Source organism: Cervus canadensis, chromosome 12, assembly GCF_019320065.1.
Source record: "Cervus canadensis isolate Bull #8, Minnesota chromosome 12, ASM1932006v1, whole genome shotgun sequence".
NCBI lineage: Eukaryota > Metazoa > Chordata > Mammalia > Artiodactyla > Cervidae > Cervus > Cervus canadensis.
In genome coordinates this window covers 66,235,400-66,261,534 of record NC_057397.1, presented here as the reverse complement: position 1 = coordinate 66,261,534, position 26,135 = coordinate 66,235,400, and the positions used below count along the sequence as shown (strand labels likewise).

At 36.5% G+C, this 26,135-nt stretch overlaps 1 protein-coding gene across 6 annotated transcripts in view; it reads right to left on the bottom strand.

The window, feature by feature from the left end:
• The window catches only part of RAD54B (RAD54 homolog B), a 118,515-nt gene that overhangs the window by 44,215 nt on the left and 48,165 nt on the right, over nt 1–26,135 (bottom strand). For 4 of the 6 annotated variants that reach the window (XM_043483530.1, XM_043483532.1, XM_043483528.1 and 1 more), the window contains 6 exons: nt 14,736–14,930; nt 11,149–11,430; nt 8,298–8,387; nt 6,994–7,156; nt 4,070–4,295; nt 3,598–3,805 (listed from right to left, as the gene is read on the bottom strand). In XM_043483530.1, coding sequence (XP_043339465.1) covers nt 3,598–3,805; nt 4,070–4,295; nt 6,994–7,156; nt 8,298–8,387; nt 11,149–11,430; nt 14,736–14,930 — 1,164 coding nt within the window. Of the gene's footprint in view, nt 1–3,597; nt 3,806–4,069; nt 4,296–6,993; nt 7,157–8,297; nt 8,388–11,148; nt 11,431–14,735; nt 14,931–24,907; nt 25,348–26,135 lie in introns of those variants that run through there. The other 2 variants (XM_043483533.1, XM_043483531.1) reach the window with 2 other exon arrangements.

Genomic DNA, 26,135 nt, shown 5'->3' with positions numbered 1-26,135 from the left:
CGAAGGGAGAGTAGGGAGGCTCAAGAGGGAGGTGATATATGTATAATTATAGCTGATGTGCATTGTTGTCTGGGAGAAACCACACAACACCGTAAAGCAATTTTCCGCCAATTAAAAAAAAAGTCTAAAAAAATTAAGAGTGGTATCATCCACATATCTGAGGTTGTTGATGCTTCTCCCACCTGTCTTGATTCCAGCTTGTAACTCATCCAGCCTGACATTTCTCATAATGTGCTCAACATATAGGTTAAACAAACAGGGTGACAGCAGACAGCCCTGTGGTACTCCTTTCTCAATCTTGAACAAATCAGTTGTTCCAAACAGGGTACTAACCATTGTTTCTTGACCTGCATAAAGTTCCTAGGGGACAGGTAAGATGGTCTGGTATTCCTATCTCTTTAAGAGCTTTCCACAATTTGTCGTGATCCACACAATCAAAGGCTTTAGTGTAGTCGATGAAAAAGGTAGATGTCTTGTCTGGAATTCCCTAGCTTTCTCTATGATCCAGTGAATGTGAGCAATTTGATCTCTGGTTCCTCTTCCTTTTCTAAACCCAGCTTGGACATCGGAAGTTCTTGGTTCGCATAATGCTGAAACCTAGCATGCAAGATTTTAAGCATGACCTTACTAGCATGGGAGTCACTGACTGCAACTGTCCGACCCACACACAGTCGGACACAACTGGTGAACAGAAGAACAACAAAAAAAATAAAATTTAATTTGTAATGCTAGTTAAATTGATATTTTCTCATAATGGAGAATAGTAGTAAAACTGTTCGTTTTTGCTAAAGGACATTATCTGATTGTCAAATAGAAGAGAATCCATTTTTTTGCACTGGGTCTGGGTCTGGTTGCCATGTGTGGGCTGTCTCTAGCTGTGGTAAACGGGCTACTCTTCGTCGTGGTGTGCAAGCTTCTCACTGGGACAGCTTCTCTCATTGCGGAGCACAGGCTCTAGACAGGCTTCGGTAGTTGTGGCTCCTGGGCTCGAGAGCACGGGCTCAGTAGTTGTGGTGCTCGGGCTTACTTGCTCCACAGCATGTGGAATCTTCCCACACCAGAGATCAAACCCACGTCCCCTGCATTGACAGGTGAATTCTCACCCACTGTGCCACCAGGGAAGTCCTATTTTTTTTTTAATTGCTCTACTATTATTACCCAAAAGTAATCTAAATTTATCACTCTTTATTTTTGCTTTCCCCCTTGAATGCCAATCTTTTTAACACTATAGCTATTACTACTATTTAGGTAAGCAATATTGACGCCACATTGCGGTAAAGAGAAATAATCTCTGCTTTGCTCTTCCCACAATGTAACTAAATTCACCTAAATCTTTTTTTCCACTGCTTTTCTGGCCCCAGTTCAGTTCAGTTGCTCAGTCGTGTCTGACTCTTTGCGACCCCATGAACCACAGCACGCCAGGCCTCCCTGTCCATCACCAACTCCCAGAGTCCACCCAAACCCATGTCCATCAAGTCGGTGATGCCATCCAGCCATCTCATCCTCTGTCGTCCCTTCTCCTCCAGTCCTCAATCTTTCCCAGCATTAGGGTCTTTTCAAATGAGTCAGCTTTTCACATCAGGTGGCCAAAGTATTGGGAGTTTAAGCTTCAACATCAGTCCCTCCAATGAACACTCAGTCCCTCCAATGAACACTCCAATGAACTCTCCTTTAGGATGGACTGGCTGGATCTCCTTGCAGTCCAAGGGACTCTCAAGAGTCTTCTCCAACACCACAGTTCAAAAGCATCAATTCTTCAGCACTCTTCTTTATAGTCCAACTCTCACATCCATACGTGACCACTGGAAAAACCATAGCCTTGACTAGACGGACCTTTGTTGGCAAAGTAATGTCTCCGCTTTTTAATATGCTGTCTAGATTGGTCATAACTTTCCTTCCAAGGAGCAAGAGTCTTTTAATTTCACAGATGCAATCACCATCTGCAGTGATTTTGGAGCCGAAAAATAAAGTCAGCCACTGTGTCCACTGTTTCCCCATCTATTTGCCATGAAGTGATGGGACTGGATGCCATGATCGTAGTTTTCTGAATGTTGAGCTTTAAGCCAACTTTTTCACTCTCCTCTTTCACTTTCATCAAGAGGCTTTTTAGTTCCTCTTCATTTTCTTCCGTAAGGGTGGTGTCATCTGCATATCTGAGGTTATTGAAATTTCTCCCCGCAAACTTGATTCCAGCTTGTGCTTCCTCCAGCCCAGCGTTTCTCATGACGTACTCTGCATATTAAGTTAAATAAGCAGGGTGACAATATACAGCCTTGATGTACTCCTTTTCCTATTTGGAACCAGTCTGTTGTTCCATGTCCAGTTCTAACTGTTGCTTCCTGACCTGCATACAGGTTTCTCAAGAGGCAGGTCAGGTGGTCTGGTATTCCCATCTCTTTCAGAATTTTCCACAGGATTTCAAAATCAAAGGCTAGTCAAGAAGTATAAAGAATCCACTTTGACTAAACATGAAGAATGTAAAGGTCATTTAACAGTTGCCCAAATCATTTCTAAAAAGCATATATGGTTTTAAAAATCACATTTGGTAATGGTTTTACAATCCTTCTACACAAATTGGAAGTCAAATAGCCATGAATTATTTAAAGGCGGGCCCCCTCTGTAGCCCAACTCAGGGAGAGCACACCAGAGGGGGTTCCTCTGTTGCTCCAGGGAACACTTCTACCCTGAAGATGTATACTGGAGGAATAAGCTGTTGGTCACAGCCCTTCTCCCTCATTTTAACTTCAGAGGAGAGCTCTGACATGCATAAAGGACACACGAAGGACACAAAGACATGGGATATAACGCAGTAAGAGTAACCATGCCCTGCCCATCCCTTCTAAAAGGATAAAAGATGATTGGGAAAAGGAGCCTTAAGCAGAAAACAGTAGGGTTGTAAACATTAGTAATGACAACATCTTCTTTCTCCTGCTACCGAAATGGTAAATTGAAAGCACCACACAAGACCAAAGTGAGGCGTGGGAAAATACCTTTGAGTTATTTAGGCCTAATTCTAGTCTAGGCCTTAAGCTAAAAAGGATAAGGTAGAAAAGTATTCTTGTATTCATGTACAGTCTATCCCACTTTTCCAGACAACCTGGGCTAGAAGCTTTGGCCAGCAAAAAACCATATGTATATAGCACAAACCTGGAAAAATAAAGGATATTTATATTAAACACTTATCATATAAGGGTAGTCTTCCAAGAACTTCACATGAATTAACTCATTTGGCCCTCACAACACAAGGAATCTATGTCACACATAAGAAAACTGAGGTAGGGAGAAGTACAGCTTGCCCAAAGTTGCACAGCTGTAAATGAACATCAGCCTTGGAAACCAAGCTCAAGCAGTCTAGCCCCATCTCCTACTTTCCTTACCATGACACCATCATGTTTACTCCTCAAAGAATCCAACATCTGGGAAACATTACGCAGGAATTTGATAATTCAGAATCCTACCGAGACGCAACTAACCCAGGTTGATTAGTATGAATTCCACTCAATATCATCAATTCTTTGGATGTCAAACATCATACTACATGTTCTGCATATTCATTAGGCAAAACTCCATTATATCTCACCCAAAGTAAATACAAACCAGTTAAAATTATCCTTTTCTCACAAGAGAGGCTAATGAGGGCTGTAGTTGTCTTAATTGCACTGTTCTTCAAACGATGCCCTTCATCACAAATTAGAAGATCAAATTTTACAGTCTTAATTTGATCCAGGGAACGAAGTAACATTTCATAACTGATGATAAGAACAGAATAAAATGGAGATTTGGTGAATTCTTCTACTTTGTGGTCCTAAAAAAAAAAAAAAAAAGGTAACCTTTAACAAACCATGGGCAAAAACTGTGTGAAATTAAATAAAAGCAGCATATTCCTGAAAACCATTATCTAGGTATTAGAATATATTAACTCAACCAAATTGTAAGGCAAGATTCCATTTATCAGAAAAAAGAGAGCTACATACACTTGAAAAACTGCTAGACAGTGAAAGCTGCAGCATTGATTTGAAAAGCTAGAGATTTAGTAAAGACCAAATCTAAATTTTCAAAAGTCTCTTACCTGATCAACAGTAAATATCTTGATCCTTTCAATTCCTAGCCATTTTTGGAATTCTTTCCTCCAATTATTCACCAAGCTTCCAGGTGTGACAATAAGTGTCTTCTTTATTATTGGCTTGCCTCCGTAGGGTCCCTGACACTGTAGGGTCCAGATAAGCGAAATACATTGCAGTGTTTTCCCTAAACCCATTTCATCGGCAAGAATAGCTCCACATCTGCCATTCACCCTGTTAGAAATAATTATATTTCCTTCAACTACAAAAGGAAAATATTTTATGCCCCTAACATCATTACCTATCAGTCAAAAACCAGAAGCTGATATTTTGTAATTAGGATGAATTCTAGCCCCCACTAAACACATTTTCTAGCTCTTCATTCAGCTGATTTATGACATTTTGCATCTGTGCTAATTATATTCATTATATAGTTATTGTCAACTAAATTACTAAAACAAATTGAAATTACAGTTGAATCTAAATCTGTTACTATCATGATTCCATATTTAGAAACTAGAAATGAATGCCAATTTCATATCTACAGTTAAATAATTTAACTATAACTGTGCTTCTCATCACTAACAGCTGAGCAGTTTTTATCAGTTTCAGTATTAGATATCAAAACACTTTAAAATATAATGAAACATAAACCAGAAAGACCTAGTGATCTGTATTTATGATTCTCTTTCAATAAATGAAATCCTCAACCAAAATAGCTCCTTGACCTGTAAGAAAAATTAAACACTATTTGATCTAATACACATAATTTAGTAAAAATCTTATCCTACAAGCCTACTTGGTTCACACAATTCAAAATTAAACATTATAAGGAATACTATCTGTAACTAACATTTATACCACTTCACAGTTTTAAAAGCTCTTTGACAGGTATTAGATAAACACTTTAAAAGTCACAAAATCCAAAGGAATTAAGGAAATATAAGTATAGTTTGTTAATCCATTCTGTTTCTTACTAGTAGAAATAACAACCAAAACCAATTTGATTTATGTTTTCCAGTTCAAAATGTAGAGAAAAAATTACAAACATGAATTATAGCCACCATTATTATTTTAGATTATTATAGCCCTTATTATTACTTTAGATTATTTTAGATTTTGCCATTGCAAGATGCCAGCTAAATGAGATATAGTGAGTGGCAGAGAGAAAACAGTGATACAGCATCCAGCATCCAGGTATAGCGAAGAGAGCAGGAATGCTTCCCTTGCGGAAGATGAACCTCGAGCAGAGTGTTAAAGGAAAACAGGAATTCACTACATTAATCAGTATTAACACATCAGCACAGCTGGTGCTTGAACTGAATTCCAAGCAAAGAAATACAAGGTTAGGAAGCTGGCAAGATTGGTAGCAGACAGACTGTATCTTGTAGGTCAGTGTCTCCCCAGCATCAGTCTTCCATGGATGACAATGCTTGGCCATATACGTGATACTATGTGTGCTACTATTCATTATTTTTCTCTAAATCAACTCACTTTTTAACTTAGATTTATTTGAAAAGAAAATAAATTATTTCTAAGCATAATCTACTTGTGAAAGCAAAAGTTTGATGTGCTATTTCTTTCCAATTATTCACTAACTAAATATGCTGTGATTAAAAGTAAAAAATAAAGTTTGTCCATGCACACCTAAAATAATCCTATACACCACCCAACTGGAATGCATACCACAGATTAGAAAACATTACTCTAAGTTCTGAGAACTGTAATCACTTTAAGCAAGGAAATGCCATGTTCAGAACTGTTTCCAGAAACATCAAACTGGCAGCAATAAGTAGAAAGAATCTGAGGAGCATCAGAAACAGATATACAAGTTAGAAGCTGTTGCAATAGTCCAGATAAAATATAACTTTATGACACCAGTTACTAGAACTGCTACAGTGAGGTGCCAGAAACAGTTAGGTTCGAAATGGTATTTGGGAAGTCAAAATATTCAAAAGTTTAGATGTGATTAGATAGAGAAGGTGAGAGAGAAGAAATAAAAGATGATTCTCAGGCCAACTGACGTAAGATCTCCAGAAAAGAAGAGCATATTTGAAAGAATGTGAATCTAGAAAGTTTCTAGGAGATAATTTTCCCCTTGTCATCATTCAAGGGGTTCTTTAGAGCTTGGAGGAATTTACATTCCTAACTCCCTAGTAACTGAGACATACTGAGTGGCAATGACCAAAGTAAAAATCAAGGTCCTATGCATTAAAAACAAAACAAAAAAAGGACTGGAAGGAAATGTACTAATATGTTAGCAGAGACTTTTGATTCTTTTAACCTTCTTTGATTTGAATTTATATATGTGTCTTCTACTTTAACTGTATTTTGACTACAATTCTTTAAGAAAACTCAATTTTAAAAGAGGAAGAGGGACTTGTGTGTATATGTGTGTGTGTGTGTGTGTGTGTGTGCGTGTGTGTGTAAGCAGAGGTGAGATAAGAAGAAAACTTTTTTTGTAAAATCCTCTTAAGTTGTGTGTCCAGTTCCAAGCAAGATGTCTAGCACACAGTATCCTTCAAGAACTACCTGTGGAGATTTCCATGGTGGTCCACTGTGGATAAGACTCTGGGCTCCCAATGCAAGGGGCCTGGGTTCAATCCCTGGTCAGGGAACTAGATCCCCCATGCTGCAACTAAGAGTTAGCATGCTGCATTAAAAAAAAAAAAAAAATCCTGCATACTGCAACAAAGACTAAAAATCCTGCCTGTCTCAACTAAGACCAGGCATAGCCAAATATTTTCCTAAATAAAATGATTTTTTAAAAAAGAACTGTGGAATAAACATATGCATTACCATTTGCCATTCCTATCAACTAAAATATATGCTGCACTCATTGAGACTCATTATATATTAGGCTCGTCCTAGAAAACCATTATGTTACAGGTAAATCAAAGCTCTGATTAGATCAAACAAATTGTTTTCCTACCTCATTCCCATCACACATTCATAAAGGAATATGACCCCTTCTTTCTGATGTGGTCGAAGGTAATATACAAGGTGAGGATCTATCACTACATCCACAACAGGAAAACAGGTCTTATTGAACAGCCACTGGTGATTCTTATCTGGTCGGAGCATAACAAGGGAATCTTCAGAAAAAGGGAAAAGTATAATTATAAATGTATTCCACTCTGTCAGTAATTACATTATCTTGCTCTAATTACTCAGAAGATACAACTGTTTGCCGTCATTTGTGACCAAAAAAAAAAGAAATCCAAAACTTTGAAATTCAAAAAGAAATAAAAACACAATAATTTTAAATTCAGTAACATCAATGCTAAGCAAAGGTACAAAATTTTAAAAATAAATCTCATGCCTTATTGATGTAAGATTCATGCAAAGAATGGCAAAGAGTTTTCCAAATTTCATGCACAAAAGTGCTTTGAAACCACTAAAATTCACTATTGTTTCATAAAGAATTCATTAAGCCACAATACTTACTAGTTCAGTATTCAAAGCAAAGAGAACTGTTTCCAACTGAAAGCACAGGTTGGAATTTTGCCAAGATGGCCTTTACTAATGCTCATAGCTTCTTATTCTGGAAAGGCTTTCCAAATTTAATATAAAGGCTTCCTTTATTTTCATTCCTATGCCACTAACAATGTCTATTACCCCTATTAAACAGAAGAACTGAGAAAGAATGACAAATTTTCCACTGACTTCACCACCATTATTTGCTTAAAATTAATTACTTCATTCATGAAATATAAAATTCATGAATCTTGACAAAGCAGCATGGAGTAACCATCAAATAACAATGTAATTCTTTAGTAATATGGTAATACAATTTAAAAGATTTATCGAAAATCACTCAAAAAACAAAACCAAACATAACTAGAAAGCTGGTATCAATTGATAAATCTGAAATCAAATAATAAACTCATCAAAATAATTCTCTGGATATATTTGATGCCTACATCATGGTTAAAAAAAGTAAAATAGATTTTTTAAATATGAAGAAAGAAAAGAACAAAGATGAGAAAAGGAGATTAAAAAACAGTAAGTTCCAGGAGAGTAAATATGGGAAATCCCCTGGTGGTCCAGTGGTTAAGACTCAGTGCTTTCACTGCTGAGGACACAGGTTCAAATCCTGGTCCAGGAACTAAGATCTCAAAAGCTATATGGGGCAACCAAAAAAAAGAAAAACGGGTAATTTAATAAATAACCATCAGTGTGGAAATACACAGTCACAGAAATGAGAGTCTGGTCATGTTTACTGATAGTAATTACCTGGAGGAAGGTTTTCTGTGGATCTTCCCAGGTTTCTGAGCAACCAAAAGAAACTCTCATTTTCGAGGTGAATTCCTGGCAGGTAAGGGGCTAGGGAGTGAAAATGGAAAACTCAGCCCCTGAGTTTCCTCCATATCCCAGTAGTAAAGAAGAGTGTATGCCTTGTGCATTTCCAACCAAGAAATGGTCCCATTTTTTTTCTTAAAAAAAAAGAACAAAAAGAGGATCTCCCTGGTGGTCCAGTAGTTAAGAATCCACCTGCCAATGCAGGGGACACAGGTATGGCCCCTGGTCCGGGAAGATCTCACATGCCTCAGAGCAACTGAGCAAACGCTCTGCAACGACTGAAGCCCGTGCTTTTCAGGGCCGAAGTGTAAGGAACAGGAGAAGCCGCTGCAATGAGGAGCCCGCACACCGCACTCGAGCATCCCCTGCTCACTGCAGCTGGAGGAAACCCACAGGCAGCACTGAGGCTCAGTGCAGCTACAAATAAATAAATAAAGCTTTTAAAACATTAGTTAAAAAGGACAAAGGGAATTAAAAAGAAAACAGAGAAAAAGATGATTCACAGCTCAAGCAAGGACCATAGAATCATAAATCATCTAACAAAGCATGAAGCTTTGAGAAAAATAAAACCTAAAGCACCACAGCAATAGGACATCAGTTTAAATCTTTAGATGCCCTTCATGATCATGAAGCATCATTTAATGCTAACAAAATGTCTCTTGCTTTAGTTTTAAGTCTACAACTTAGTACTACCTTTAACAAGATTTAAAAAGAGAGAGGATAATCAAGTATTTACCACTTACAAAAAGGGCTTGCTTACACACACACACACACACATACACACTCATGTACACATATATACAAATTATCATAATAAAATTTTTCATTCACTCAGTTATCAAATATTTATTGTACACAGTATGTACCAGGCACTCTAAGTCTCTATGGCAGTTATTAAAACCCACATTTTACATGAGGCAAAACATTTAGTGAAGTAAGTGACCACCTCAACTGATCGAAGAATCAGTAGTTCAGTGGCAAAAGCAGGACTGTAACTCAGGTCCTTGACTAAGCACAGTGTTCTTTTTGGTTCACCACAGCTCTCTATTATATAACAGGAGGCAAAGAGAAAGAAGCATGAAGGACAGAAGGAGGCTTATGAGCCAGTGTGACAGACAAAATATTCAGACAAAGAGAAAAATCAGAAGCAGAAACTCCCACACTCTAAATTTCAATTAAGTCTCAAATGAGCTAGAATAAAGCAAGGAATTTTTAATTTGGGGGGTTTAATCCAAATTATGCCAATACCTACTTTAAGCAAGTCAGTTCATGCTTCTGGTACTCAGTTTCCTCAAATGCAAAGTGAAGGGATTGGTCTAAATTATCTAAAAGGTCCTTTTATTTCAAAAATTCTGTTTCCAAAATGGCAAGAGGGGAAAATAGTTATTTTAATACTTTTTGCAAGCATGCGTGCATTCTAAGTCCCTTCAGTTATGTCCAACTCTTTGTGACCCTATGGACTGTAGCCCGCCAAGTTCCTCTGTCCACGGGATTCTCCAGGCAAGAATACTGAAGTAGGTGGCCATGCCCTCCTCCAGGGGATCTTCCCAACCCAGGGGCTGAACCTGCACCTCTTATGTCTCCTGTATTGGCAGGTAGATTCTTTACCACCAGAGCCACTTGGGAAGCCCTTAATACATCTACTTATAGCTATTTTAAGAGTTATTTTTATAATTATTTCAATATTTTTATTTTTACTACCATTATGAGAAAAGCTTACTCTATTCTCCAACTTCTACACAACAAAACAAATTCAATAGGAATAAGTCTTTTCAAACAAATGCTGAATTAACTGGATATCCACAAGGAAAGAGCTTCCCAGATGGCACAGTGGTAAAGAATCCACCTGCCAATGCAGCAGATGCAAGAGAGGACAATTCGAACCCTAGGTTGGGAAGATCCCCTGGAGAAGGAAATGGCAACCTGCTCCAGTATTCTTGCCTTGACAGTTTCATGGACAGAGGTGCCTGGCAGGCTGCAGTCCATGGGGTCACAAAGAGACAGACACAACTGAGCACATACACTGCCACAGGGAAAGAGATGAACGTCATTAACTCACCCTGTACACAAAATTTTAGGCAAAATGAATCACAGACTTAACATAATTCAAATTTTATGTCTGTCACATTACCAAATGAGAAGCTTTGTAATGAGTTTTACCTCTGGGCCCAATGTATAAAAGGCACACAAGAAATACTTGTTGACTGAGCAATCAAATCTTAAAAAGTCATAAACAGACTAGGTTTTATTTTTGATGCAATTTTTAAATTAAATTTATTAATGTGAAAATTAACTTGACTGGATTGAATTCTCATGAATAAAATTTGAACTCTTTACATGAAATCTCACCTTCTAATATTTTTTCTACCTTTCAATATTTTAATACTCAATTAAGTCACTAATTACTAATACTTGTGATCTTCAAAATGGAAGTTCAAAAATATTCCTAATTTATGAATTTACCAATTTTTCTCCCTTCAAAAGATATCAGGTTTTGTTGAAATCATACACATGTATGTGTCTATACATCTATAATTTGCACAATTTTCCTTCAACACATGTATTTTGGTTACCATACTCTTGCAATTGAACATTTACTTATGAAATAATTCTCAAACTATATTATTCAGCTTCAACATTATCCCTTATGTCAGACTATATATCTGAAAAATGATACATACTTTTACCTGAAAGTGTTAAAACAAAATTTCAACTTTAAATTCACATACCAAAATATCTTTGGACAGTAAAAACAGAAAACTCAAATTAAGTTTTTAAATCTTACTTGGTGCATATGGGTCATGGCGTGGTTTGCAATTTTGGAAACTGTTCTGTTTATTTTCCTTTGAACTGAGTTTACAGACACTTTTGAAAGGGTTAGAGAAACACTTCTTGGCAGCTTGAGAAGAACTTAAGACAGCAGAACATCCTCCTCCAAACTGAAAACATCTTCCACTGTTGAAATCATCTGGAGAGATGATACCCATGACTTCTATTTCTTTTCCACCAATCATCATTGTTTGACCCTCTTCAATCTTTTCAAGCTCTTTCAATTTATATCCAATGCCTTTAAATTGAGAAGGAAAAAATTAATTTAATTTATTGACACCCTAAGATGACTTAATTAGTAAAACCAGAGTCTCTTCTTGTAACTGTACGGAATGAAATGTACTTTGAATGCAAATAGCCTTGTATATATAATTTACATTATATATAAAAATATAAAAAATACATATATATTTTGTATAAAATATATACAAAAATTTACCCTTTTAGTAAAAATACACACATGCAAAAATCAAAAGGAATAAATAATTATATAGTTAAAAAATTAGGTAAGGTTTAGAGAGCCAAGGCTTGTTTTTAATTACTTAAAATACAATCTACTGTAGTCATAGTTTTGCCATCTGCTCTATAGCAAACCAAGCGAAGAAGGGTTTTGGTTAAGCTGTATGGACCCTCCTTTCTTGTGAACAACCTAGACAAATACCAGGGCAGCTCTATTTCCACTTAGAAACAAGTGGAATTGTGAAGAACTAGCAACAGAAGCAATTTCTAACACAACTAGTACTGTACTCTTCCACCTGCAATAGCATAGTAAAACTACATTTGTCATAGAGGCTACTGATAGCCCAAGTTCTCGCTCTTGAATAAAAAGTAGGATATTTTATAATACCACACTTGTTTGAATTATTATTAATTCAACAGACCATTTATTAGGTGCCGCCATGTGTAAGGTGTTGATGTAATATAAATATGAGTAAGTTATCACGGTCTGCTTAAAATGAACTCATTAATCAGACAGAGTGAGGGAATTTTATACTCCTCTGCTTGGAAACATTAAATGCATGATTTTTGTGCCACTGTGAGGGGCAAGACTGTGTATACCAAAAACTTAAGATTATCATATTTTAGATAACATTACATAACCCTTTTAAACTAGCTGGAAAATTGCTACAATTCCCTCTTAACACTGGGCTAATAATTACAATCTCTGACAACTGGGAACTACATAATATATGTTTTTCAATTACTTAGGATAGAGCTCTAAGGTGAAGCCAGATAGTTATTTGGCTGGTGTTCCTAAATGCTAAAAGACCCAGCCCTCCATTTCCCAAGTTGTTTCATTCAACAGCAGTCCTGACCTCTCCATATTAATGAAGATAACTGTTTTATCTTCATATTGAATCCAACCCTATTAATCCAATTACCACTAATTACATGAAAATGGGAGATAAGAATAAATTTAATTTTGAGGCATCTTCAAGAGGCTCTGCAACTCCAAAATCTCTTGTTTCACTTTGCTCCCTAGTGATGACTGTCTCAAACATCCCTACATCTCCAGAAGATTTTCTTTAAACTCTTGAACTTTGTTTCCCACACTTGTTCTTTGCTAGGTATGTGGAATGAAAATCAACTGAATCTGACTATATTATCACAAGCTATTAGCAATTTCAGCATTCCAGCCTTCGGGTTCTTAAGAGTGTTTATTCTTATAGTAATAATATTTAAATGCTGAATATCCAAATTATTTAAAAGAAAAACTGCTTGTATTATAGGTGATAACTTGCAAGCTTAACTCCAGGTTGATATATTTATTAACATTATAATTAAGCAACCAAGTCTTATATTTGGATGCTTTCACTTTGAAAGCCAATAAATTAATTTTTTAAACCAGTGATTTTCAACTCCTGCTGGATATGAGAGTCACCCAGAAACCTAAAATATATGGATGTTCAGTCCCTCTCCCCATCATCCAGACCAAATAATCACAGCCTCAGAGATCAAGGCCTAAGCACTGGCATTTTTAAAAGCACCAGAGGTGATTCTACTTGTATAGAGGTGATTCTACTTTCTTCCACTACTTGCAACTGAGAGATCATTTTATTATTAATCCAAACTACACACACTCAAAACCATATATACCATAGTCATGGGTAACAGATATTCCAGGGTAATTTTGGTAATTTTTTCCTTGCTAGGGGGCTTTAGAATATAATTTCACTAATTAAGTATAAACAAGTTCTCAAAAAAATTTAGCCTCAATCCTTGGTGGCTCAGATGGTAAGGAATCTGCCTGCAATGCAAGAGACCTGAGTTCAATCCCTGGGTCAGGAAGATCCCCTAGAAAAGAGAATGGCAACCCACTCTAGTATTCTTGCCTGGAGAATTCCATGGACAGAGGAGCCTGGTGGGCTATAGTTCATGGGGTTGCAAAGAGTCAGACACAACCGAGTTACTAACACCTTAACTAACATGGAATGTGTATTGCTAATTTTAATTTCTCTAAACACTAAGCATAATATTGGATATATGGTATTTGTTCAATATTTTCATAATAAAAAATTCTATTACAGATAATTCCATTCAGCCTCAACCCTTGCCCCTCTGTCACTGCCCTTCGCATACTACATTCCTGAAACACTGAAGTCGTTTTTTTAATTCACTCTTGCCTATACCTGTACATATGCTATGCCCCTTTCTCATTCCCTACAAAATTACTCATCCCTCACATATTACCTTAAACAATAACTCCTCTGAAGCTTTCCCTTAGCCTCGTAGGCTGATTTACATGGTCCTTCTATATATGCTCCTATCGTACTCAGCAAACATTCTCATTGAAACAATTATCTTAGTGCTTCCTAATTATCAATTACATTGCCCTGTCCCTACTAAACTACAAACTATAACCCTCTTTGAATGCTTACCCCTAGCATAGTTACTGAAACTACAAACTATGTTATTTTCAACAGGTAGAACAGACTTTATAATTATGGGCCACACTCAGAATTGAAGAGTAATTTAAGAGACATGTAAAAAGACCATGATAACTTTACATACTCTGATTTTGTGGGCTAACTTATACAAATAAATCATGCTGGCAATGTTTTATAATGGAAATAACGGTTACCTCCAATTTAGATGTATTAATCTAAGTTATCTCTAGCTATTATCTCCTTGCTATTTTCAAATTTTTATTAGGTATCATTGAAGTTAGATATCATTCTACTCCTAATACCCACATCTTTTTAACTTTTAATCACTCAGCATTCTGGAAAAAAAGAAAAAAGATGAAAAACACACAAAGAAAAACTGCTTAATCTCACAAAAATGCCAATATAACTGTATATATCTAGCTAATCATTTTATATTCAAAGAAAATGATACCATGGGATGAGATTCATCTCACTGAGTATATATAAGACTGTCAGACTTGCTATTATTACAAGATAAATTTATGTTTATCAGATAATTTATACATGAAAGTCAAGAAAGAACACCTTCATAAAACACAATTACATTTCAATTTTGTAGTCAGATACATATATTAACTTTAGACCAAATCATAAACATCAGGTTATATCACAATACCTCTTCCAATGTCTTTGCCCTCCAAATCCTTTAAGGTAAATGACTTTCCTTTTACAATAAGAACAGCATCACCTTCCCACTTTTTGTGTTTTTTCTTTGAAGCTTTACACCAAACAACACTGAAATATTTAACTAGGCTATCAGGTTTCTCTTCTTGTCCCTTAGACACTGTTATTTCTTTAGGGGCTGAATGAACTAGAATATAAACAAAATAAAAACCAATTATTATAGATGACATTAATATTTAAGTAATAAAATCACTCAGCAAAATAAAAGCACAAGTAAACTGGATTGTATTAAGTATTTTTTCATATGTATGTTATAAACTGGGAAATTCAAATATCAGCTTCTAGCATTACCATGAGAACAGAATGTAAATTTCTTATCATCATACAAACTTAGTAGAAGTAGAAAAACATAATAATCACTGGTAAGATTTTCAAACTCTAGTAATTAAAAATAAAATTTCAGCATCCATGGAAAAATACCTAAAATCACATGACAAGATATATCAAGGAAAAGTAATACAAGATCACAGAGTTCTCTAAAAGAAAAACCTGTAGCTTTTTCAATAAGAACAAAGGTAAAACATTAAAGCAGCAATCAGACTAAAATTTCATCAATATATTCTTGTCTCCTAGCTTAGGGAGCTGTCAGGTTGGGTCACTGATTCTGAGAATTCAGTAGTATATGATCAGGAAATTAAAAGTTCCTTATGAAAGTCTATACTTTTCTTGAAAACATTCCCAGTATCACCTTACGAAAACATATCCAAAGGGTCTAACACAGAAAATTTTTCAGCAACGGGGAAACTGATTTATGGTGACAGAAACCAGAAAGTGGCTGCTGGCTCTGGAGATGGGAAATTGACTGGAAAGGGCCAGGAAAGAAGAACTTGTTCTGGGTGATAGTTGCATAGATGAATACATTTAACAGAAATCATCGTGGATCATTCAGAGCTATACATTTTATTTCATGTAAAGTACAGAGCTTGAAAAAGACAAAACATAATAAGACAAAGAATAACAGCAGAATAGGCTGAGAGGTATGTATATGATATTCTATATAATGGTATCTTTTAGTGCTTTGAAGCAAAAACACTCTTATCTATTAACTCTAAGCACACTTGACACTAAAGACAAAATCTCCCCTTATTACTGTCTTATTCTTTCTTTTCCGCTTGGCAGTTAACCATGAGCACTTCCGGGAGAAATACAGAGCATCCTCATACTGAGCCCTAGCTCTTGCTTCTCACCTAACTTGTATACTATATTTTTCAATGACTAGATAAGTTTAGTCCAGCTGAAGAGAGGAAAATCTCATTCCCTCATTATTGAAGAGCTATTCACTGTATCTTTTTCTTTATTTTTTTGTATCTTTTACCAAATACACACTTGACCTCCAAAGCTATCAAAACAACAGAATTTACAAAACAAAAGCCAAATTATTACTTTATCTTTTAAAATATAACCACCTACTTAAATAGGAAAAGAAAAAGGCCTGAAACTAGGAATAAAAAAAGAATCCCCATTTTCACCACTTCTAATCAGTGTTGTCCTGGAAAGTCTTAGTCAACGCAATAAGGCAATATTAACAAAAAGTATAAAGATCAGAAAGGAAGAGAAGAAGTAAAACTGTACCTATGTGCAGATGATAAAACTGTCTACATAGAAATCCACAGGGAAGCTAAAAACAAAGGACTGAGAACTAATAACTTATTCCATCTAATTTCAAAGTTAACTATCATGTAACAAAAATGAAGATATTTTGGTATTTTAGAAAAAGACACAATGATCAATGCAATGAAATAGTGGCCACTGTGTATAGCCATTATTTTTCAACAAAGTTGGCAAAACAAATTTATTTTCAACTAATTTTCAACAAAGTTGACAAAATAAATTCAATGGGAATAAGCCTTTTCAAACAAATGCTGAGTTAACTGGACAGTCATAGAGAAAAAAGATGAACATCAACCATTAACTCACCCTGTACACAAAATTTAACAAAAAATGAATCATAGACTTAAATGTAAAATTTTACTACAAACTTTTACAAGAAAATGTAGTAGATATTTGTAATCTTGAAGTAGGCAAAGGTTTCTTAGACTACAAATGTATAAAACATTAAAAATAAAATATATGTTTAATTTTATCAAAATTTTTAAAGGATGCCATTAAGAAAACAAAGTCAAATAAATAGATAGAAAATGGGCAAAAAAAACATGAACAGATAATTCAAGAAAGAATATATACAAAAAGTCAGTAAGTACAGAAAAAGATGTTTAACATCATTAACCATTTGGGAAATGCAAATAAAAAACACAAGATACACTTCACATCTACTAAGGTGATTAGTCTCAAATAAAAGCAAGTATGGTGCAGATGCAAAGAAACTGGAATCCACACTCACTACTGGTGAGAATGTAAAAGAGTCCAGCCACTTTAAAAAACAGTTTCACAATTCTTCAAAAGATTACAGTTACCATATGATCCAGCAATTCCACTCCTAGGTATATGCTCAAGACAGAGAAAAATATGTCCACACAAAAAAACTTGCACATGAATGTCTATAGCAATATTATTCATAATAGCCCAAAGGTAGAAACAAAACAAATGTCCATTCAATGAACAAATGAATAAACAAATTGTGGTATATCACGTTGTTATCAGTGATATTATTCATACTATTATTCAACCATTAAAGGAATAAAACACTGATACATGCTACAGCACATACAAACCTTAACAACATTATGTTAAGTGAGAGAAGCCAATCACAAAAGACCACACATTACATGATCATGATTCCATTTATATGAAATGTCCAGAACAGGAAAGTCTATAGAGACAGAAAGTAGTTTAATGGTCACTTAGGGCTAGGAGATGAGGGTGAGACTAGGGGCAGGAGGTATGGGGGTTGAAAGTTAGAGAGCACAGGATTTCTTTTTGAAGTACTGAAAACATCTTAAAACTATGGTGATAGTTGCACATAACTGTACATACACTACTAAAAAATCAGGAATTATATACTTTATATGAGTGAATTATGTTGCTCTTGTTCAGTCGCTCAGTCATGCCTGACTCTGCAACCCCATGAACTGCAGCACGCCAGGCCTCCCTGTCATATAATGAGTGAATTACGTGGAATGCGAATTATAACTCAGTAAAGTTGTTTAAAAACATGAGATAACAACACACACTAACTTGATTAAAAATTTTAAAACTGACTATCTTAAGTGTTAGCAAAATGTAAGGTCAATTATAACTGAAAAAACAAGTATAGAGCGCCTAGAAATATCACACACTACTGGAAGGAATGTAAAATAGTACAATAACTTTGGAAAACAGTATGATAGACTCCTAAAAATTTAAACATACACCTACTATAACCAGCCATTTCACTGGATATTTACTAAAGAGAGAAGAAAACACATGTCCAAAAACCAAACAAACAAACAAAAAATGTCTACAACTTCAAGCCAGGTAAACCAGTCTCCTAAAAGTCTGAAAAACCACTGTCACTACTAGAATTCAGATAATTCATTTGTGCAGCATTGGCATTCATGGATTTACAAAGTGAATTTTGAGTGCTCGCTTCGGCAGCACATATACAAAGTGAATCTTGACTATCTGAAGCCATCAAGGTTTTTTCCTAAGAAAACAAATGACTGACCCATAATGCTTGGCCCAACAACTTTTTATCTCCGAAAGGATTCTAGCTGCTGTAATCCCAAACCCAACAGTCAAGGACAGAAAGGGCTAAAGGGCGGTGGCTCCAGCTTCCTGGCCTTCCTATCACAAAGGAGGGTGTTCGAACAAAGAGTAATGGAGGGAAAATATGCTTCTAATACAGAAAATATGGTGTAGTTTTTTATTCTCTTTTCATATATTATTTTGAATACATTTCCCATATCATTAAACAGTAAAATGATGCTTAATATCTGCATAACGTATTACCAATGATATTCCTACAAAGACAGGATCCGCTTCACTACTATATTTAATATCATCTCACCAATTTTTAAGTGTATTTATTTTTTATAGTTACAATTATCAGGCAGCAAAATCGACGTTTTCTCTTAGTGTACAGTTTTATGAATGTTAACACAGGTATAAATTGACTTACCACTACCACAGTCAGGATGGTCTTGATCCCTGTCTCCTGTACAATGTCATAAACCTCTGCCCATAGTTCATCAGGCACTCTGTCTATCAGATCTAGTCCCTTAAATCTATTTCTCACTTCCACTGTATAGTCATAAGGGATTTGATTTAGGTCATACCTGAATGGTCTAGTGGTTTTCCCTACTTTCTTCAGTTTAAGTCTGAATTTGGCAATAAGGAGTTCATGATCTGAGCCACAGTCAGCTCCCGGTCTTGTTTTTGCTGACTGTATAGAGCTTCTCCATCTTTGGCTGCAAAGAATATAATCAATCTGATTTTGGTGTTGACCATCTGGTGATGTCCATGTGTAGAGTCTTCTCTTGTGTTGTTGGAAGAGGGGGTTTGCTATGGCCAGGGCATTCTCTTGGCAAAACTCTAGCAGCCTTTGCCCTGCTTCATTCTGTACTCCAAGGCCAAATGTGCCTGTTACTCCAGGTGTTTCTTGACTTCCTACTTTTGCATTCCAGTCCCCTATAATGAAAAGGACATCTTTTTTGGGTGTTAGTTCTAGAAGGTCTTGTAGGTCTTCACAGAACCATTCAACTTCAGCTTCTTCAGCATTACTGGTTGGGGCATAGGCTTGGATTAACATGATATTGAATGGTATGCCTTGGAAACAGAGATCATTCTGCCGTTTTTGAGATTGCATCCAAGTACTGCATTTCGGATTCTTGTTGACCATGATGGCTACTCCATTTCTTCTAGGGGATTCCCACAGTAGTAGATATAATGGTCATCTGAGTTAAATTCACCCATTCCAGTCCATTTTAGTTCACTGATTCCTAGAATGTCAACGTTCACTCTTGCCATCTCCTGTTTGACCACTTCCAATTTGCGTTGATTCATGGACCTAACATTTCACGTTCCTATGCAATATTGCTCTTTACAGCATCGAACCTTGCTTCTATCACCAGTCACATCCACAACTGGGTATTGTTTTTGCTTTGGCTCCATCCCTTCATTCTTTCTGGAGTTATTTCTCCACTGATCCCCAGTAGCATATTGGGCACCTACCGACCTGGGGAGTTCCTCTTTCAGTATCCTATCATTTTGCCTTTTCATACTTTCAAAATCACTGCAGATGGTGATTGCAGCCATGAAATTAAAAGACACTTACTCTTGGAAGGAAAGTTATGACCAACCTAGACAGCATATTAAAAAGCAGAGAAATTACTTTGCCAACAAAGATCAGTCTAGTCAAAGCTGTGGTTTTTCCAGTGGTCATGTATGGATGTGAGAGTTGGATGGTGAAGAAAGCTGAGCACCGAAGAATTGATGCTTTTTAACTGTGGTGTTGGAGAAGACTCTTGAGAGTCCCTTGGACTGCAAGGAGATCCAACCAGTCCATCCTAAAGGAGATCAGTCCTGGGTGTTCAATGGAAGGACTGATGCTGAAGCTGAAACTCCAGTACTTTCACCACCTCATGCGAAGAGTTGACTCATTGGAAAAGACCCTGGTGCTGGGAGGGATTGGGGGCAAGTGGAGAAGGGGACGACAGAGGATGAGATGGCTGGATGGTATCACCGACTCAATGGACATAAGTTTAGGTAAACTCCGGGAGTTGGTGATGGACAGGGAGGCCTGGCGTGCTGCGATTCATGGGGTCACAAAGAGTTGGACACAACTGAGCAACTGAACTGAACTGAACAGTCAGGATGAGTTCCATCACTCCAAAAGACTACCTCGTGGGACGTCCCTGCTGCTCAGTGGTAAAGAATCCGCCTGCCAGTGCAGGAGACGTGGGTTTGATCCCTCATCCGGGAAGATTCCCCATGCCTTGGAGCAACTAAGCCTACGCACAACTATTGAGACTGTGCTCTAGAGCCTAGGAGCTGCGACAACTGAGTCCACATGCCCTGGAGCCCATCCTCCACAGCCAGAGAAGACACTGCAAAGAGAAGCCGGCTCACAGCACGGAGAGTAGCCCTGCTCTCCACTAGAGAAAAGCCCGCACAGCAATGAAGACCCAGCAGAGCCAAAAATGGTTATTTTTTTAAAAAGACTCTCTCATGCTATTCTTTTCTGGTCACACCCTTACCCTATTCAGTTACTGATCTGTTTTTCTACCAATGTAGTTTTGTCTTTTCAAGAATGTTTCAAATTAATCGAAATCATACAGTACACCACCTTTCAACCTGGTTTCTCCCACTCAGTATTATGTCTTTGAGATTTACCCCAAGTTGATGCCTATATATCAACTTTGTTCTTTATTATTTTGTTCCTTACTATTTATTGAGGTGTTTCCATTAATAGCTCTTAACTATCACAAATAAAGCTACTATGAACATTTATGTACAGATTTTTGTGTGAACATTCATCTTTACCAATTTAATAGAAATGGCATTTAACATGGTAATTTGAATTTTATTATTAGTGGTGAGACCATTTTTATATATAGTTACATTTCCTCTTTGCTTGACTTCTCTAATTTCATATTATAAAGGATATACCTAAAATAAGTTTCTCACCTTTTTAAACTGAATTTTCAATCTGATCTGAAAACCATCAACATTCATTCATCCAACAACTTACAGATTGCCCAAAATGCAGTCTAAACTCAAACTCTTACTGCAAAATTTCAGTAAAATCTATGAGTAGAACACAGGCAATAAAGAGAACTTGAATTAGTAAGAACTTACGTCAAAATTAAAGGACTTTCCTGATGATGCAGCAGATAAGAATCCACCTGCCAAAGCTAGGGACAAGGGTTTGATTCCTGGTCCAGGAAGATTCCATGTGCCATGGAGACACCAAGTCCATGTGCCACACCTACTGAGCCCAAGCCCTAGAGCCAGCGTGCGGCAACTACTGAGGTCCACATGCCTACAGCCTGACTCTGCAACAACAGAAGCCACCGCAATAAGAAGCCTGCGCAGGGCGACAAAGAGCAGCCCCTGCTCGCCACAACTAGAGAAAGCCTGGGCACAGCAACAAAGACCCCATACAACCAAAATTAAATGAATACAAAAATTAAAATGTTTTAAAAATACATAAAATACTATTACATTTTAATATGTAAAAGGCTAATACTTAATAAGTGATGAATGTGCTAGAAGAATCAAGAATCCATTTATATCCTCTTTAACATAAGGAATTCACTACACCTTCTATTGTAATGAAATTTCAAATAATTTGTGAAATTTTAAATAGGCCCAGGTTATTTAAACACTCCTTTCTATCCCTCCCAGCTAAAAAAAAGAAAACCATATGTTCTGGCAACACACAGAATTTAACAGTTTAAAATGCGCCAGGTCGAAATAAGCCCACTCACTAGAAATTATTAAACATTATACTGTAACTCAATAAATGATTATGTTTTAGTAACAGGTCAAAAAGTTGATTCTTTATTTTGATGAGAAACTATGAGATTGGAGGGAGAACCAGTGCATTATTTTAGGGGTAAGAAAGAGCTCTTAAAAAGATCACTTGACTTCCCCCTACTAAAACCCTTTCCCCACAATAAATCCCAGGAAAAGGCCATAGCATGGAAAAACAAAGTTAAAATTATTCTGTGATGTGTTATGCTCAGGGATAAACCAGAACACATGCATAAAAAGGGAACTTACATTGCCTGAAAGAGTTGCCTGTCCCCAGTTTCCACCACAATCATCTGAATAACCACTCACTCCCTCGCTTTCTTCAAATTCGCAGTCAACTTCTCAACTTTGCCAACTTGGCTTCCAGTCGGGCCTGCCCCAAAGTTGCTGTGTTAAAGGCCACTAAGGAGCTCTTTGTCAATAAACCCACAGGTTACTTTTTAGTCCTGACCAAAGTGCCCAAAAGGATTGGACAATGTTGACCATTTCTTCCTGAAATACTGAACTCTATTGTTATAGCTTCTAACACACTTCAAATTTTCCTCTTCCTTGATGGCTCTTTCTTTATCATCTTTGCCAGTTCTTACTTCCAGTCTAACCTTTGTTTATTGGAGCTCTTCAGCCCTGAGTCCTAAGCCTGCTTCCCCTCACTATGTACCAAATCTTAAATTAGCTCCCATAGCTTCAATACCATTACTATACTAAGTTATATTTTTTTCTCTAGCCCAGATCATAACTCTAGATTTGCATGTATACCAGTACATGCAGTTGGTCTACATGAATGTCTCATAAATGTCACAAACTCACCAGGTCCACTTATCTTCTCTTCAAAAATTGCTCCTCTTTCAGTTTTTCCATTTTTCAGTGAAAGAAGCCAAGAAACTGGCAATCATCCAGGACATTCATTTTCTCAATTCCTGAGCCAATCAACCATAAAATCCACAAGATTCTACTCTCTTCATGGTTCTCAAAGCTGTGTACTATTTGCCTTTTGCACTGTCCTTACTCTTTCCAAATAATCATCTCTGGACTACGGAAATATTCCAGGGTCTTCTCAATAGTTCTATTGAAGTCTTCTCTTGCCACCCCTACACCCAAAGCCATTTTCCATATTTACTGTGTTTATTTTTAAATGTGGGCTTCCAAGGTAGTGCAGTAGTAAAGAACCTGCCTGCCAATGCAGGAGACTCAAGTTCAATCCCTGGGTTGGGAAGATCCCCTAGAGAGGGAAATGTCAACTCCAAGATTCTTGCCTGGAAAATTTCATGGACTGAGGAATATCACAAGATTGAGCGACTAAGCTCACACACATGAGTTTTTAAATGTAAATGTAATCATCTACTTGTCTTAAAGGTCTTGAAGAAAACATTACTTCCAGCCAAAGTTCCTTCTACTTTTCTTCCTTCAACATGCTTATCTAAATTAATTTCTAGTCACCCTTCCATATAGTTTAAATTTCCCTGACTGCAAAACTACATCAAGCTGTGTTATCTCAGCATTAACTCAGCAATTATGTGACAAACTATTTAATGTCAGCCTTTCCCACAAACTATAAAGTGTTGAGAGGAGGGTGTCTTTAGATCTTGATCATCACCATATTCCCATAACAACAGGTAGTTTTCAAAACTGCCATTTTTATTCTAGGCACATTTTTACTTCATGTTTATAAAGATAGTAAAATAGAATTACCTTAAAACTAATTTTCATGAGAAAGTAGCCTTAGAACTTAACTTTGAACTCAGCTGCATAGTTGTACATACTGTACATTCAGAATTATTTTCCAAGTAAATGCAATAACAAAGATTTATCACTTCTTTATGTATTTTAATTTTTGCCAACATAAATTCTTTCATAACCATTATTTCTACCAAATAGTTTTGCTAAATCAAATTTTGCTTCAATATTATGAAGACTGTATTACTCCATTAGTTTTTAGTCAAAAAGATACCAGTTCTTAGATAAGCTAGTTGTCATGTGTTATTTTTGTTATTTTAATTTTTCCAGATAAAGTTTTGAGGGTTTTAGCATTAATGAAAAAGATGGGATGCTTTGATCAGTTTTTGAATTCTAAAAAATGCTGTGGTGTGCAATTTTAGACAATTTTAGTTTGTTTTCTTTATACACTATTTCTACTAGTGGCAGTCACTGTGCACGAATGAAAGACTGACAACAGCTTTCTGTAGTTTTCAAATCTGTTCTTGATTTTCACTTGGTTAAGAGAAAAATGTAACTCCTCAGGATTGCTATTAAAGAAGGGACAAAAAGCCTGTCTTCATCAAAAATGGCTGGGAAAGATATTTAAGAGTCAAATATTGTATTGCATTCCCTGGAGAGCTACCTGTTATGTCCAAACCTGCCCCTGCAAAAAAAAAAAAAAAAACAACTGACTAGAACAAAAGACAGTAGTTAAATTCTAAGAATTCAGAATTCCTTATACTAACTGAAATAACATAAGAGTCTCAGATTTAGATATATCCTTTCTTTTGCAGGAAAGAAAGGAGAAGGAATAAAAGCATGAACTCTGGAGCCAGACTGGTTGCACTTGAAGCTTGATCTGCCCTAACTAGTAATATGACCCTGGACAAGTTACTTACCCCTGTGCCAGCTTATAATTTGGCAAACGAATGTAATACTAATACCTACATCATAGAACTGTTGCCTTAGACTAGCTAATACATGTAAAATGCTTACAACAGTCTTCGCCATGCAGTAAGTGCTCTCCAAATGTTAACGACCATCATCATCTTCTACTTGTCCCTTTCCCATTTAGTCCCTTTTTAAATGTAGGCATAGGGCAGGAGAAAGGAACTGCTCCAGTATCCTTGCCTGGAGAATCCCACGGACAGAGGAGCCTGGTGGGCTACAGTCCATGGGGTTGCAAAGAGTCGGACACAATTGAGAAGGACTAACACATAGGGCAGGCAAAGGAAAATGACTGCAAAAAAGCAGAACGAAGATATTAGGAATTAAACATATTAGGAGCATAACTTCCTTTATCTAGACTACTTGTAACATATAAAACAATGACTAATTTGCTACATTACAGACTAACCACCACTAACAATTCCACTCTAACCTATAATTTTTCCCAGGCTTCCCAGGTGGCTCAGTGGGTAAAGAATTCACCTGCAGTGCAGGAGATGAAGGAGAAGCGGGTTTGATCTCCAGGTCGGGAAGATCTCCTGGAGGAAGGCACGGCAACACATTCCAATATTCTTGCCTGGAGAATCTCATGGACAGAGGAGCCTGAATGACCATAGCCCACGGGACTGGAAAGAGTCAGACACGACTAAAGCAACTGAGCGCGCATGCTCTTCGTTTTTATTTCTAAACTTGGTTCTGATCTACTCCTTTGACCCTGTAATGCGCTTTCCAAATCAATGCCAAAAACAGTCTTCATAAACCAGAGGCTCGAAGCAAGATTCACAAGGTAATTCACAGGGTAAGAATGCTTAAATTCATGCTTTGACAAAAGAGGAAGGCAGAGACATGGTCATTTAAATATTAATAGTGGATATTATCATCTTAATGGATGAGTCCTAAGCATAGTGACTCTAAGACTGTGTGGTTTAGTTATACATTCCATAAACCCAAACCTTTAATATTCTTTTCTTTTAACAATTCTAAACACAAATGGAGTAAATGGAATTTAAAATGTCTCATATCATCAAATTCAACAAAAAATATAAATACTCTTACAAACCATATTTTTTGAGTTTCAAAATTACCAAAAGCTACCAGAACTTTTAATATGCATTAACATATAACTGCAATATTAACGTGAGATCTGAGAGATATGGTTTTCATTACACTAAAAAATATGCAAACATGAATATACAAATTCTTCAAACTGGTAAACATCCACAGTTTTCTTTACCTAACAAAACAGACTGAATGCCAACTAACCGCAAGTATCATT